We start from the raw sequence: 17,269 nt of genomic DNA on the forward strand, positions 1-17,269 counted from the left end.
TTTATATTTCCTGTGTCCCGGTGTCCCGGTCGTCATTTATGTCTCGGTGTCTTGGTCAGTAGTTTCTCTTTGACTGTTCCGGTCGTCAACCATATTCCCTGTGTCCCGGTCGTCTGTTTTACCCCGGTGTCCCGGTCGTCATTCATATTCCCTTTGTCCCGGTCGTCATTTGTATCCCGGTATCCCGGTCCGTGATTTCTCTTTGAGTGTCCCGGTCGTCATTTATATTCCTTATGTCCCTGTGTCCCGGTCGTCATTTGTGTCCCGGTGTCCCATTCTGTAACGTCATAAGGTCTGCAATGGCTCTGGTGGTGCAGCCAGTTGGGAAAGTCTAACTTTTCCTGAGGCGCAACACATTCCCATTGTTTAACAATTAAATTTCAAGACCTTGCAATTTTCTATATATATATATATATACATATATATATATATATATATATATATATATATATATATATATATATATATATATATATATATATATATATATATATATATATATATATATATATATATATATATATATATATATATATATATATATATATATATATATATATATATATATATATATATATATATATATATACTAGCTGTTGGGGTGGCGCTTCGCGCCACCCCAACACCTAGTTGGTGGGGGCGCTTCGCGCCCCCCCCAAGCCCCCCCGCGCGCGTAAGTCGTTACGCGCCATAATAGTTACGCGCCATTGTAGTTGTGTCCCTATGTCCCACCTGTGAATATAGATATATATATATATATATGGTTTTAACTACGTAAAACTTGCGAATATACAACATTCTTTGCTGTCCCATTGTCTTTGCATATAAATAGATTGTCAGGTTATCCCCCTGTTTCCCCCGGTGTCCCCGTTGTAGTTGTGTCCCTGTGTCCCGGTCGTCATTTATATTCCCTGTGTCCCGGGTCCCGGTCATCATTTGTATCCCGGTGTCCCGGTCTGTATATACATTCGTTTTTTAGTTTTGTTTTTCTCCTTTATTTTTTTCCTTTTTTTTTCTTTTTTAGCTTATTTAGATTTTTAGATTTTTTAGTTTTTTTTATTAGTTTTTAGTTTTTATTTCTTTTTAGTTTTTTTGTCCCGGTCGTCATTTATATCCCCCTGTTTCCCCCGGTGTCCCCGTTGTAGTTGTGTCCCTGTGTCCCGGTCGTTATTTATATTCCCTGTGTCCCGGTCGTCATTTGTATCCCGGTGTACCGGTCTGTATATACATTCGTTTTTTAGTTTTGTTTTTCTCCTTTATTTTTTTCCTTTTTTTTTCTTTTTTAGTTTATTTAGATTTTTAGATTTTTTAGTTTTTTTATTAGTTTTTAGTTTTTTTTTCTTTTTAGTTTTTTTGTAGTTTTTACCTTCTTTTTAGTTTTGTTAATTTTTTTTTTTACTTGTGTCCTGGTCGTCATTTATACTCCCTGTGTCCCGGTGCTTTGTTGATTGCTAATCGAACATTCCTTTTGTCCTGGTCGCTTTCTCTTTGAGTGTCGTCATTTATTTTTTTCTTTTTTAGTTCTTTTAGTTTTTACCTTTTTTAGTTTTTTTTTAGTTTTTAGTTTTTTTAGTTTTTTACCTTTTTTTAGTTTTTTTAGTTTTTTAGCTTTTTTATTTTTTTTATTAGTTTTTAGTTTTTTTGTAGTTTTTGCCTTTTTTTTTAGTTTTTTGTCCTGGTCGCTTTCTCTTTGAGTGTCGTCATTTATTAGTTTTTTCCTTTTTTTTTTAGTTTTTTATTGGTTTTTACCTTTATTTTAGCTTATTTTTCATTTTTTTCCTTTTTTTTTGTTTTTTTTTTATTTTTTATTTTTTTTAGTTTTTTACCTTTTTTTAGTTTTTTTAGTTTTTTTTAGTTTTTTAGCTTTTTTACTTTTTTTATTAGTTTTTAGTTTTTTTTTGTAGTTTTTGCCTTTTTTTAGTTTTTTCAGTTTTTTTTTTAGTTTTTTATTGGTTTTTACCTTTATAGTTTTTTTAGTTTTTTAGCTTTTTTATTTTTTTTATTAGTTTTTAGTTTTTTTTGTAGTTTTTGCCTTTTTTTAGTTTTTTCAGTTTTGACGTCACCTAATCCAGTTTTTTCAGGTGACGTCACCTGACACATCCATCCACACATCCATCCACACATCCACAGACAGACAACTTATTTTTATATATATAGATATATATATATGTATATATATAAATCTAGTTTGACACTATATATTTTGATGCTTGGGTCACCCACATATTGCCAGGGTAGCGTGAATATACATAGCCATGGCTCAAAGAAACGTAGTATTTCCATTAAAACCTCTCAGAAATAACTCTTACTCTTGTTTAAATTAATATCTACTAAAAAACCCCATTTGAATTGGTTGCTAGCCCCCCCCCCTCCTTGCGTTGGAATTTATCGCTAGGGGGTGGAATAGCCATTGAGTGTCACAGGTCAGGGATTGACAGAAAATAATTCCAAGAAAAATGAACAAAATATAGAATTTAGTCACATCTCTTGTGCGCCCATTTTCTTATTTTGAGAAAACTTAAATCATTCTGTAGCAAAATATCTCAAGAATTTTTTTAAGAAGGGCCCTCCAAATACTTCATATCGCTAAGATCATATCGCTATGAAGTGAATAATCACTTTGTCTGGGTTTATAAAATCCTTTTAAAGCATTAGTCAAAAATTGATCAAGCTTTTTTTTTACTGTGTCGGTAGGTTCAATTCTGGATAAAACAATAATCCCTTTCTATCACTTTTTTCAGTTACCTCAAATCAAACCTTTTTAAATATGCACTGGCGCTGAAATTTGTCATCTCTTGGAGGAAATGATTTGTAGGGCCCTGGTTGAATTGAATGTTAGGGAACCCCACTAGAATAGCTCGCTAGGGCCCCACTGAATATAATTTCTAGGCCCTGATTCGAATTGGATGTTAAGGGGACCGTTGGAACTGCCTTCTAAGGGGCGTGTCGGCCACGTACCGTCACAGTGGTGTGAATATGAATAGCCATGGCTCAAAGAAACGTAGCATTTCCACTAACACTTCTCAGAAATAACTCTTACTTTGGTTTAAATTTATCTGTAATAACAACCCCCCTCTTCTGGGATTGGTTGATAGACCCCCACCCCCATTGGAAGTGCTCGCTGGGGCTGGATCAGCCATTGAGTGTCACAGGTTGGGAACTGAGAAAAAATAATACCAACAAAAATGAACAAAATATAGAATTCAGTCACATGTCTTGTGTCCATGTCTTAGATCACTCTTTAAGGAAACTCCTGTAAACATTCTCAAAGAAGGAGTATTTTCCTATGTCTTGAAGAATTTTAATTCACTCTCTAACAAAACATCGCTAGAAATTTTCTTGGAAGAATCCTCCAAAATGCTAGGTTCATATCACTAAGAAGTGAAGAATCATTTTTTCTTGGTTTATAATACCCTTCTAAAGCATTACTTAGCAAGTAGATGCACTTCAAATATAACCAAACACTAGTAATTGAATTTCCCTTCAGCATCTCAATGATTGCACTCACAAGAAACACGATATTATAAATCCAATTGTAAACCATGGATAAATAAAAAAATTTTGTGCCTAATAAATGAACGTGATAGACTCTTTAAGGAAGGATTTTTCCAGGAATCTCGAAAACTTCGAAACATTATTATTAGTGAAAATCGTAAAGCAAGAAAAGAGCAGGGTGCTCACGTGCTCAATAAGTTACTGTATTCGAACCCTAAGAATTTCCACAAATGTATCCAAGATCTCATGGGAAAGGTCTCTTCTAAGTTTCTCTTACTGGATAGTAATGGCAACCCAGTGAGTGCAGACATCATAAACGATTATTTTACTTCAACTTGTAAAACTCACCCGCCACTCCAAAATATGCCGGCCAACAGTGCAGTGAGTGACATTCCTTTGATTAGAATATATCAGACCCAGCTTAAACTCGAAAATCTTGATACAAATAAGTCAGTTTACCCAGGTGATATCCCTACCAAATTGATTTGTAAATGTGCCCATTATTTAAGTGTACCTCTAACTGCAATTTTTAACCAATGTCTTGTAGATGGTATTTTTCCAGTGTGTTTTAAACGATCTATTATATCACCTATACCAAAAAACAAGACCCCAAAAGTCCCCTCTGACTTAAGACCAATATCAAAAACCTCCATTTTCTCTAAAATTTTTGAAAGTTTTATTTACAATTTCCTCTTTGATGATATTCAAGATAAAATTAACCCAAATCAGTTTGGCTTTAGACCGAATCATAGCACAACCCATTGTTTATGTTATATACTAGACACTGTTTTCAAACATCTTGAGTTAAGTAGTTCTTACGTTGAGGCTGTTTTTGCTGATATTAGTAAAGCCTTTGACAACTTGGATCATCAGACATTTATTGATAATGCAAGGGCTTTAGGTGTCAGAGATTTTGTTTTACGTATAGTAGCTAGTTTTTTATCTGGTCGTGAGCAATGTGTAGTCCTCCCTAACGGAGATTCATCTGGTTTTACCTCAATTTCCTGTGGAGCACCCCAAGGGACTAAATTGGGTCCTTTAGGATTCTTAATTGTTTTTAACAATGTTTTACCAAACTTTGACAACACTTTTAAATTTGAGGATGATTTGACATTACTTAACCTTTGTCAAACCTCAAACACTTTGGGCGTTAAACTTGACTCACTCATTAACAGCTTAAAGAATGATCTTGCCAATGTTAAGCTCAATCTGAGCATACCGAAAAGCAGTTTAATGCTATTCTCTTTTTTTAAAAATATACCCCAAATCAATAATTACCATTGCATCCCAAACTTAAACATGGTTAAGCTACTTGGTGTGCACTTGGACAATGACCTTAAATGGAAATCTCACTCTTTTCACTTATTTAAAACAGGTGGTTTTCTCCTTAGATCTTTCTCCCTTCTTAAACGGTTCTCCATATCAATCCAGAACCTTAAAATAATTTATTGTTCTTATATAAGACCTTGTCTTGAATATGCTTGCCCTGTCTGGCACCCTGGACTGACCAAATCCCAATGTTCTAAAATTGAAAGCATTCAAAAAAGAGCTATAAAAATTATACTGGGGACGTCCTATACTACTTATGATGAAGGTTTGGCTAGACTTGAAATCACTACATTGGAATCACGACGTCACTTCCTTACCATGAACTTCGGGCACAAGTGTCTTAGTTCTGACTATCATCGACGTCTTCTTCCCCCCTTCAAAGAAAACCCCCCAATCCTTCCCAATACAAGACTTAGTGCTCGTAGAGCTCCAAATACTCAACTTGACTTGTGTCCCCAAATGTTGACAATGAGGTACAAAAACTCTTTTGTTCCCTATTTTGTTTCGCATTTTAATAATTGATTTAACTTTGTAACTATGTTTATCCCTTAACATTTACTTTATCATTGTAATTATAATTGTTATGACGTGCTTATGCTAGCTTGTGCGCTTTTTTAGCCAATAAATCATATTCTATTCTATTCTATATCAATTGTCTGATCATTTTACTAAGCAGGACATAGTAATTCACCGCTTGTGGAATTGGTTATTTAGTAGACAGATAGATTGCTGGTCCAGCTGTCTAGGGTGCAATTCTATTGATTGCAAATGTCCCTGTCAAATCCAAATGGGGAGAATACAAGAGTCATTAGAATATATAGGTTCTTTAAAAAAACGCTTGAAAAGAAAGAGAGATCTCGAAGAAAGAAAAAATCTTTTAAAGTATTATGTAACACCGATGTATGAACCTCCATTACGTAATATCCCACATGTGTGGCCTCCTTAGTTAAAAGTGGGGATCTTCCATGAGGGCCGGAAGAAACAAGTAACGTGTAAATTCGTCATCCTTAAAATTCCCCTTTTACATAAGAACTAAAGAAATCATGAAGAAAAGTGTCTTAAAAGGAAAATTATCTTAGAAAACGTCTTGGGATGTCTTGAAACGTTTTGAAGAAAATTGTCTTAGAAAACATGTTTTGATGTCTTGAAACGGCTTGAAGAGAAATGTCTTAAAAATGTCTTGAGAGAAATGTCTTAAGCAAATGTCTATGGATATTTTGAAATGTCTTGAAGCGTCTTGAAGAGGAATGTCTTAAAATACATTTTTGGATGTCTTGAAACGTCTTGAAAAATGTTTTGAAACAAAATGTCTTCATTTTGTTAACATCCAAAGTGCTAACAAAACAAACAAATGCGAACAAAATATAGAACAAGAAATTGCAAAACCACATTGAAATACAAACAAAAATGTTGTTTAGCGAAACTAAGCGATTAGTTACAAACGCTAATGGACCTTAAAATTAAAGAATAACACAATAGCTAGGTGATTCCGGAACTTAGATGTTTCAGAAAGTTACAAGTGTTATTTTAGTGTCTTTAAAGGATAAGCAGTTAGGAAAAATTGGGGCCTCGACATAATTTCAATATTCAACTGAAATTGCTGATTTGCCACCCTATGATTTGAAACTAAAGAATAAAATGAGAGTTATGCCAATGTGTGTTTTAGATATTCAGAAGGCATAGGCATTAGAACTTTCCAGTTTTAGAGGTAATGATGCATTGGAATAAGTGCAAACGAGATATGTGGCTAGCAGACATGTGATAACCAGTATCACAATGAATTCATCAAATCGTTAATGAAACCTGTGGTTAGAGGAAAAGAAACAGTGAGGATCAAAATGATTCCCAGAAGAAGATAAATCCTATAAAAAATATTATTCTTCTATGGATTAACAGGGAGGAGGAATTTAATTTACGCGAGAATTTTTTTACTCAAATAAAATCGCTTATTTGACACCTCATGTCTTAAAGCTAAAAATTAACGAATGTATACACTCCCTTTAAGCGGTTAATTTTGTATTTGCTTATGTTTGTACACACGTAAAATATTTCATTGGAAATGACTTTGAAATGAATCCGAACAGCTTAAGAAACATACACTGTAGGATGTCTGAAAAATGATGCATGAAAATCAAGCGCAAACAAGATGTGTGATTAGAATAGATGTGACAGCAAGAATCATTGCAAATCTCAAATGAAAATACTAGGCAATATAATATGCAGTTAAGAGAAAAGTTACAGGAATGATTATTTCAATCATAAATGAAATCTGTGGCTAGGGGAAAAGCAACAGCGAAAATCACAAAAAATCTGAGAAGATAATAAACACTTTAAAATAAATTACTCTCTGATGAATTAATAGGAAGCAGGAACTGAATTCTCGCCAAAGTTTCTTAGACTATGCCAATAAATGATCAGAGAATTAGATATCATTCTATCAGACGAAAGACAGAATGATTCAGAATGCTAAGATATTTATAAAATTTGTTCGTATTGACTGCTGAGGTCTGGGCAGAGGCATCAATTGAGCCTCAAACTGAACAAAATTTCGTGGACTGCGGCTATGACTTAAAAACCAGCTTGTTACACGTAGTCAATCCTATTAAAGAGAGAAAAGACAGAGTTTGTGATAAAAGTTCTCCCATCCCCCCTCCCTTAAGCCATTCTATGGAAAAGTGGCTGGATTCATTATTCAAATTTATACAAGGGGCTTATTTGGTATAATATTAAAGTTTAATTAATTCTACCACACACTAATTTTTATTTGCAATACTTCATTTCTAAGTTTTGTGTCCTGGGGATGTGTTGGCAATTCACGCTCAGCAAGTGTACCAGAAACTTTCAGGACCTATTTTATTTGACAGCACTTACATATAAGCAAAATTGAAGCCTCAGGTAAACCACCTACTCTTATGCCAATGTCCAGTTACATCACGGGCAATGTAAGTAAAATCATGGTCAGCAAAATTTGATCTGTTTGGTGAAAGCACTAATGAACAATGGGACGAAAGGACAATTTGGTGAAAATAAAGTGTTTAAGGATATTCACTTACTGTCTTTTGCTTTTAAATAGTCTCGGGTTTGTAATCAATGAATTGGAAAATCCTTAAATACTAAATATTAATGTGTAATCACAAGCACTTTTTCAAACAATTAGGCTCATTAGTAAATTCTATTAATGAGGTTTAAACTGACATTTTAATCCCGTATTTGTCATTTATAATTCCAAAAGCTTTCCAGCGAGAGATTTTGCTTATAATATGTGCTTGTCATGTTTCATAACCTTAAATATATCACTAGCACTTTCTTTTGGTCTTCAAAGTTGGGATTAAAGGGAGCTTTGGCACTTAGTCCACAATAGTTTCTCTAGTTGTACTGGTCGAAAAATATTAAGTGCCAAGTTATAGTTTAATACAAATCACTTGGGAAATTGGAGGCTATATGTAAAACATAGGAATGTTTTTTCGGGAGGAAGGCAAGGGAGTCTTCCCAGTGCTAGAGCTATGTCCTTGGCAAAACTTGTAGCCTACGAGATTTGTTTTGTTAATGCACTCTCATATCAAAATATGTGCCCAGCATTAGCAATAGTTTACTGCTTAAATATCTAAATTCTAACTTTGGCAAAAATCAATCCCACAAGTGAAATACATACTTAATATATCTTAACTTAGGATTTATCTTTAACCACTCAAAAAGATATCTTGGATGATTTTTGGGGTTGGAGCTGAGAGAGCTTCGATTTTGGGTCTTCCAATCCTGTAAACCGAAGACTGCAGAAACGGAAGAATATTTTTTGTAGCTTTATTCAAACATGAAGGTTATATAAATGTAGTTTTTGGACAGTTACATCACAAACTAATCCCACAGTTTTGCTTTGTGAGTTTAAGAATCATTAAATAGCACCTTTTGCTCTAATGAGACATCATGCTTTGGATATATTTCTACGGTGTTTTTGGTTTGGGAGGGTAGGCGATCGTTCCAGATCCCTTAATATGATTATGATTAATCCCTGAACAATCGCAAGTCAAAAGACGTGAAACATGACTTTACTTGTGATTTTGAAAAGTAGATGGTGAGGGGGTAATATTTGTGTGTCTTAATTTAGCCTTTATGCAAACCCATATCACGGGTGATTGAACAAACGTATATTAGAGACAAATAATGCCTCGATTCTTTTTTTTAAGTATAATCTCCCAGTATCGTGCGAGAAATATATGCGCACTGTGTTTTGATTTAGGATAGTCGCCCGATCACTAATACAAAGTTCAAAAATGATTCCTGAGTAATTAAGATTATTTTCATTAGTATTTTCAATAGAAAATTCGTCCGTCCTATGTCTGAAAAATAAATTTTGTACATCCTTTTCCAACATTTTTCTGAACTGATTAGGCTGTGTTTTCGCTTATTTCATCCCAGCATAACTTTCCGTCTTTAGATCTTGAGCTTCTGTGTGATTTTTTTTTTTTTAAGCAAAGAAAAACTATATTCTCCTATTAATTGTTAAGCAAGACGCTGTCTATTCATTGTACAGCGTCCAAGGAGGTGCATCATGTTTGTACTTATGATTTTGGGGGATTATAAGGGTGTCAGAACAGCAACTATCGTGATTTTGCGATATATCCACTTATCTATAAAAAAAAAATGAAGGTTTGGAAACAGTTATTTTAAAAATCTCTGACTCTTCCATGACGGCTACATGCATCCTATTGTCCAAACGTAAGACCATTTTACTTCAAATAACCATCGTGAAATATTGATTTAAAGCTATTCTTATTCGGTAGTCAGGTTAAAAAGCGCACTGAAAACAGGATTTTTTGCCCTTGAATAAGTGTTAGAATTTATTAACATTATACACAAAATTTATAAGACTTGTTTATTAAGATTTATTAAGAATTAGATTTTTTCTGTATTGTCAAATATAATTTGACTATATCAAATATAGTCAAAAATATAGTAGTCATATAGTTTTTGATTAGTCGAAACTGTCGCGATGGCTATGATAAAATCCAGACTGTCCTACACTACATAATTATTCCTTTTAAATAACTAATTAAGAAAAATAATAACAATCCGTTTTTAAAAAAAGGAAACAAAGAACTATAGGTATTGGAAAAAAGAAACTGTTTACCTTCGGCCTTGGAAAGGGTCGTCTTCTATCAATAGGCTTACCAAGAATTATTTCTGTTTTCGGCCTGGTTTCTAGTCTTGGAATTTGCATGGTGTCCTGATGGCGTAATGGTGCTGAAGTTGTTCTGAATTTCACAGTGTCAATAAAATTCTCAATTTCAGTTTTGGTATTGGTATTTGTGTTCAAATGTTTGAATCCCAGGTTTGTATTACCATCAGGAATTTTTGCTTGAAATAGACTTGGATTATTAAATTCATTAACATCCGTCTTTTGGACCATAGGACCATTGCTTGGCTCTGAAAAATACTGGCCAAATTTGTAGTTTCTGTTTTTGTTATTTTTTTCTACTCTATTCGAAGTTTGGAAATATCCAAAAGATTGAAATGGGTAGATTTCCGTTTTCGGAATGAAAGGAATTTCACGAAAGCCATCCTGGTTGTTTGTGCTGAACAAAACCTGATGTTTATCAATATTTTGAAATTTACCTTCATTCGATAAACTTATACCAATACTATCAATCATGAAATTATACAAATCATTGCTAATTTTCCCATAGAGGCTTATATCTTTCCCTTTATATAAATTTTCATTCAAGATATAATAGTTCTCACTAGCATCACAATTGACATTAAACCACCATTGGCATGACATTGAAATCTGGTCAAAAATTGTCCCATTTGGACACAAAAAAGAATGATGGTAGCTGTGATCACAAATATGAAAGACCTGACAGCCGTGATTTATATCACTATAGTATCCACTTCGGCCGTTACATTCAAACGACGTTGTTGGTACAGATGCTAGTGTTGGATAGTCGACTCCAGGAAAGCCAGGAATATTAGAAGCCAAAATTAATGGGAAAAGCAAAAGCAGTAGCATTGCAAAGCCTAACACACATACTGATTTGTTTTTGTTTGTTTTTGTTACTTTTAAAGTGTTTCGATCCATATGGTAGTCTTGTGGTATTGAAAGTGAGATTTAATTTATATTAACAAGGACAGTTATTCACTGGTGCTACTTTTATCATTATAATATGTTTTTTTTGAAACTCTACTTTGCCTGAATAAATTAAAAAATCCCTTTTTTTATGAAAAGATTAAACGATCTTAAGATCTAAATTTTTTAGTTTATGACCTTATACGAATTAAAGGGGGGGGGGGGGGGTGTGCAATTTTGATTTATCACAGTAACTAAAAAAATATTTCTAATTGTTCACAAATGAAGTTCATATATAACTTATGTTTCTCTTGGTATTGTAGTATATCAAAAATAACAAAAGTAAAAAAGGCTAATTAATACCGAAAAACAGTTATAATCTTATTCACCATTTTTTTGGGAAAAGTACTCTAGTATTCAAACAGTTGCTGGCAATGAACTAAAAGCAACGAGCGACTCGGCACAATAGTAACCGAAACTCTTTAAAACGGAATTTTTATACCAGTAGATACATAAAAAGGAATCTCTTTAAAATATTGGTTTCAATTGTACAAAATCTATTAATTTTAAGGCTCATCGAAAGCTTCGAGCCTGAGAAAATTTGCATGATTTTTGAAAAAAGCAGAAAAACACTCGAAAAAGGCAAGTGGTCTCAATTAAAATCAAACCATCGGATTGAGCGTGTCTGAGAGCTCTATTGTAGTGCTTCAAGCTCCTATGTGGAATTTTGCACGTTTTTGCCCAAGGAAAGATCACGTTTACGGTGCTTTTTTTACTGGGGTAATGGTATTGAATCATTAGTCCTAGAGCATCAGGAGATAGATCATTTGAAGGAAAATTAAAATCTATAGTGCCTTTAAGTGACCAAAAGAATGGAGGACAACAGCCTTTCTCCAACCCTTTTTCCGAAAAACATCTGACCAATATTTTGAGATAGCCATGTGAGTTAGCATAGTTAGTAGATCCAATATTTTTACGGTTGTGGTTGACATGACCCCCCCCCCTATACTCCCCGGGGAAAGGGCTTTAAGTTAAACAATTGTTCACATGTGGTTTTTGAATGGGAAATATAAGAAAACCTTAAAAAATTCCGAGACAGCCATGTGAATCATCATAGTTGAATAGTCAAACGACCATACATTTTTTGATGACTATGACCCAATAATAGTCTTGGGAATCGATTGTAACTTAGGGAATTTGTCCATTGTTTTCATAGGTAGTGACCGCTTTTTGGATTTAACGGCACCCATAGCCACTACTCTTTTCTTGCTTTATGAATTAAGATCACGAAGAAGTTTAACGGCAATTCCCTCCAGATACAGGTGTTAGTAATTTTCTTCAAGATGGAGGTGTACGCTGCGTAATAGGATTTGTTTACTTATGCAAAGACTTTCTTTGGATGTCAAGTAATAGGAGTTGATAGAGTTCAGGTCCACACCAGATCAAGATGCAAACTTAAGCTTTACGTAAAAGGGAGTATTTTCTTCAAGACATTTTGAGACATTTTTGAGACACTTTCTTCAAGACGTCTCTTAAGACTGTTTTCTTCAAGAAGTTTTTTCAAGGTGTTTCAAGACGTTTTTTCAGGGTTATTTAAGACATTTCAAGACGTTTTTTAGACATTTTCTTCAAGATATTTTTAAGACGTTTTTCTTCAAGACTTTTTTTTAAGATATTTGTGTTCAAGAGGTTTTTCTTAAAGATTTCTTTGGTTGTTACGTAATAGGGAGTGTTTACCTGTGTCAAGAATGATGAATTCTCACATGACTTGTTTTATCAGGTCCCACAGGAAACCTTCACTTACAACTGAGGAGGGCACAGACTTGGGGTGTCACATAATGACAATGTACCCCGTGTATGCTACGTAACCCTTTAAGAGACTTTTCTTTTGAATTTCATTTTTCTTTCAAAGATTTTTTCAAAATAGATTTTTCTTTCAAGGCTTTTTTTTCTTCGAGGTGTTTTTTCTTCAAGATTTTACTTTTTTCAAGATATTTTTCTCAGAACACCTCTATATTCCAATGATTATTTTCCATATTAGGATTTAAGAAAGGTTTCTTCTCAACGGAATGGAGTGGTAGACAGCTGGACTAAGAGGCAATTGATGTTACTTTGATTTGGGAAACAGATTCCATGAAATAACCAATTCAATGTACGGGAAATTCCCTGCATACTTTCTAGAACGATTAAATGGATCGTGTGTTATTTACTTATGGAATAATTGACATGCTGGAGATAAAATCAATTACTCGTAATTCGTTAAATTTGACGCACACCTGCTTGTTAAATAATGTTTTAGAGGGCATCATTTGATATTATTGGAGTTCTTTTTAGCACATGTCTTATTAATAGTCTTTTACTCCATTGGAACTTGCATGCACCATCGGGGATAAAATAAAAGCAAGACATCATTGTGGCTAGAATATGGCACACCTGCATATATAATCAAAAGTGTATCTTTTTCTCTTCACTGCACATAATTTTACACTAATATTGGAGGCAATCTGGAACGAAAATACCAATATGCATAGGCTAAAACATGCTTAAATTGCATGAATGAAATATATTGAAGTTTTATCCTGAAACAAGAAATCTATAGGATGCACACTTTTTTTACATTAGCGAGTTTTGTAAGTAAAAATAAATTTACAAGGATTTTTAAAACAGTTTATTCTTAGGAAATGAAAATCAATATTATACAGGTAGGAGGGAGATGTATTTACTAGAAATACGTCTAGTTTAGGATTATCCGCATAAGCTCTGATAAATTCACCTTAAGCGTATCGACAACATCAAAAATTTAATACTTCATGAAAATCCATACTTTTAATAAATCTATTTCTATTGATAGTAGGGGCTGACTTATTAGAGGTAAATTCGAGGGGGCACTGGACATCTGATCAACTATATATTTTGTTAATTTCTTGTAATTATTTTCTGGCAATTACCAGTCTTTGACACTCAATGACTCACACGGCACCTTATGGCAAGCATTATCACACATATGACATTTCTTGATCATTTTCAAGCAAAGATATTTGTTTAAACTTAATTCGTTTAAACTTAATGAAAAGTCCCCAATGGCGTTTCTTCTGATGACTCCGTGTAATTCCAGACAGTCTGGCACAATGTACCAGCCCGATGACACCCTCTGATGCATATTATAACATTTAAGGTGTATTTAATCTTTTTCCCACAAAATAGCTTTATAAACTAAAAATAACCATTGTTTTTATTTGAATAGCAGAAACTTACAATTTCACTGTTATATTGCGAATTGTAATGGCCATTTCCCACTTATAACGCTCAAAGGCTGACACACGACCCCCTCTGGCAAGACCTATCTCACATGTGGTATTTTCGGATATATTCCTGCAAAAATATCTGTTCACACTAGAATAGATTTTATAAACTTAATGAAAAATCACAAATGGCGTTTCTTCTAATGACTCCTGGTAATTGAGGCCAGCGTATCACAATTTACCAGCCTGATGACACCCTCTGAAGCAAATTATCACACCTGAGGCTTTTTCAACCTTTTTTTCACAAAAAAAACTTCATAAGATAAGTATAACCATTGTTTTTATTTGAGTAGTGCAAACTTGCCATTTCACTGTTAGATTTTGATGTTCCATGGGAATTCAGAGCCTCTGAAGTTACATGGCTGAGAAATGACGCCCTCTGTCAAGCCTCGTCAAAGATATGGTATTCTTGAATTTTTCCTGAAAAAATATCTCTTTACGTTAGAATCAATCGTTTAAATTTCATGAATAATCTCCAAAAACGTTTCTTCTGCTGACTCCTGGCAATTGAGGCCAGGGTGGCACAATGTACCAGCAGCATCACTTCCTCTGAGGCACATTATCATATCTATGGTCTTTTAACCTTTTCCTCAAAAAACTAACTTAAAAAACCAAAGATGACAACTTTTTTGAACAGCGGAAAACTTTTCAATTCACTATTAGAGTTGATATATTGTGAGGCAATATGTGGCCAACCCATGGCATCCCTGTAATGCATATTATCATGCTTAAGGCAGTTTTTAGATATTTTCTTGATACAAATTATGCTTTATATCTACCGATTTGTGTTTTGTCAAGCAATCCCTTGTGATACCCTATGTCAATTTGTACTTCCGTGCCAATACATGCTTGCCCTGTTACATCCCTGTAATACATGTTATCATTCCTATGACATTTTCAACCTTGTTCTAATTCCAGGATTTTGTATGCAGCGGCTCCACGGTATCTTACGGCTGGTAATCGACAATAACTAGTTTATTTTACGATTTTTGAGCAGTATAATTTTACACTGGAAGAATAAAAACTCACATCTTGTTCTAAAAGGTGAAGAAGAAATACAAAGAAAGTAGGTGCACATGATAGAGCTATCATAGGATTGAATGGTCACAAGGAGATTTATTTGAACTATGAAACAAGTATTAATGGGGATCATATTGGAAATATTACTCTCGCATATCCATAATATCGAACCAATAAAGGTGATTTCTTTTGAAAAATAGACCAAGGAAAAGTGGAAAGTCTTCATAAAGCTGATAGTTAATTCAATAAAGTTGATTTCTTTTGAGCGATAGACCCAGGAAAAGTGGAGACTCTTCAAAAATTTATCTGTAAAATCAATTAAGTTGATTTCCTTTTAACAATACATCCAGGGAAAATGGAAAGTCTTCAAAATTTTATAGTCAAACCAATATAGCTGATTTCCTTTGAACAATAGATTAAGAATAAGGTGGAGAGTCTTAAAAAATTTGATAGCAAAGCCATTGAAGTTGATTTCTTTTGAACAATAGACCCAGAAAAAAGTGGAATCTTCAAAAATTTGATAGTCAAACCAATGAGTTGATTTCTGTTGAACAATAGATATTGGTTTAACTATTAAATTTTTGATGACCTTCCTCTCTTCCTGGGTCTTTTGAACAAAAGATATAAACTTTATTGTTTTTTTTATAAGACTTTTGAAGATTTTCCATTTTTTTTGGGTCTATTGCTTAAAAGAAATCAACCTTATTGGTTTAAAATTTTAAAGTCTTCAAAACTCTGGTAGTCAAACCAATAAATCTGATTTTTTTTTTATAACAATAGACCCCCCAAAAAACAGGACAGTTTTACAAAGTTTGATAACAGGGTTAATTTCTTTTCAACAATAGACCCAGGAAAAGTAGAAACTTTTCAAAAATTTGATATTCAAACAAATAAAGTTGATTTCTTTTGAACAATAGACCCAGAAAAAGTAGAAGGTCTTCAAAGATTTGACACTCAACCCAATAAAGTTGATTTCTTTTGAGTAATAGACAATGGAAAAGTAACAAGTTTTTAAAATTGGACAGTCAAAACCAATAAAGTTCATTTCTTTTGTATATGAGAGCCAGGAAAAAAGGAAAGTTTTCAAAAATCTGATAGTCATAACATTAAAGTTGATTTCTTTTGAAGAAGAGACCCTGGAAAAGTGGAAAGTCCTCAAAAATTTGAAAGTCAAATCACTAAAGTTTATTTCTTTCGAACAATAGACCCCAAAAAAGGAAAGTCCTCAAGACATTGATAGTAAAATTAATGAAGTTAATTTATTTTGAATATTGGACCCAGGAAAAACGGAAAGTCTTTAAAAATTTAATATTCAAACAAATTAAGTTGATTACTTTTGAACAATAGACCCGGGAAAAGAAGAAAGTCTTCAAAGATTTTACACTCAAACAAATAAAGTTAATTTCTTTTAAAGCATAGGACATTGGGAAAGTCCTTAAAATTTTATAGTAAAGCCAATAAAGTTGATTTTTTTTTAAAAACAATAGACCCAGGAAAAGTGGAAAGTCTTCAAAAACTTGATAGTTAAATTATTAAAGTTGTTTTCTTTTGAAGAATAGACCCCGGAAAAGTGAAAAGTCTTCAAAATTTTATAGTCAAACCAATAAAATTGATTTCTTTAGAACAATAGACCCAGAAAAAAGTTGAGTCATCAAAAATTTGGTAGTAAAACCAATGAAAATAGCGAATTAGACCACACTGGCTTTCCATTACAAACAAATATAAAGTAGAAATAATAGGGAAAATCTTTTTAAGACAGTGGGAATCAATTTTGTGAATACTTTGGCCCTATGTCCAAGGTTCTGGTTGAACTTCGTTGAAGTAAGGAGGCTAGGGCTGTTTTTGAAAAAGTTTAAAAAAAATATAATTAGTTTTAATTCTCACATTTTAATGTAAGTTTATTTATATATACATATTTTCTCTCTCGTTCTCGTATTTTGCTGAAGATGGCCCTCGGACATAGGGCCGAAATATTCACAGAATTGACTTCTATTGTCTTAAAAAGATTTTTCCTATTGCTTCTACTTTGTATTTGTTAGTCAAACCAATGAGTTGATTT

At 33.3% G+C, this 17,269-nt stretch overlaps 1 protein-coding gene across 1 annotated transcript in view; it reads right to left on the reverse strand.

Moving 5' to 3' along the window:
* Positions 1 to 10,864, reverse strand: part of LOC136032952 (uncharacterized) — a 36,589-nt gene extending 25,725 nt beyond the window's left edge. Inside the window, exon 1 of the mRNA XM_065713439.1 lies at positions 9,953 to 10,864. Within this exon, the coding sequence (XP_065569511.1) occupies positions 9,953 to 10,831 (879 nt within the window). The 5' untranslated portion in view covers positions 10,832 to 10,864. The remainder of the gene's footprint in view (positions 1 to 9,952) is intronic.
* Between the last annotated feature and the right edge of the window lie 6,405 nt (positions 10,865 to 17,269).

This window comes from Artemia franciscana, chromosome 1, assembly GCF_032884065.1.
Source record: "Artemia franciscana chromosome 1, ASM3288406v1, whole genome shotgun sequence".
NCBI classification, from domain to species: Eukaryota; Metazoa; Arthropoda; class Branchiopoda; order Anostraca; family Artemiidae; genus Artemia; species Artemia franciscana.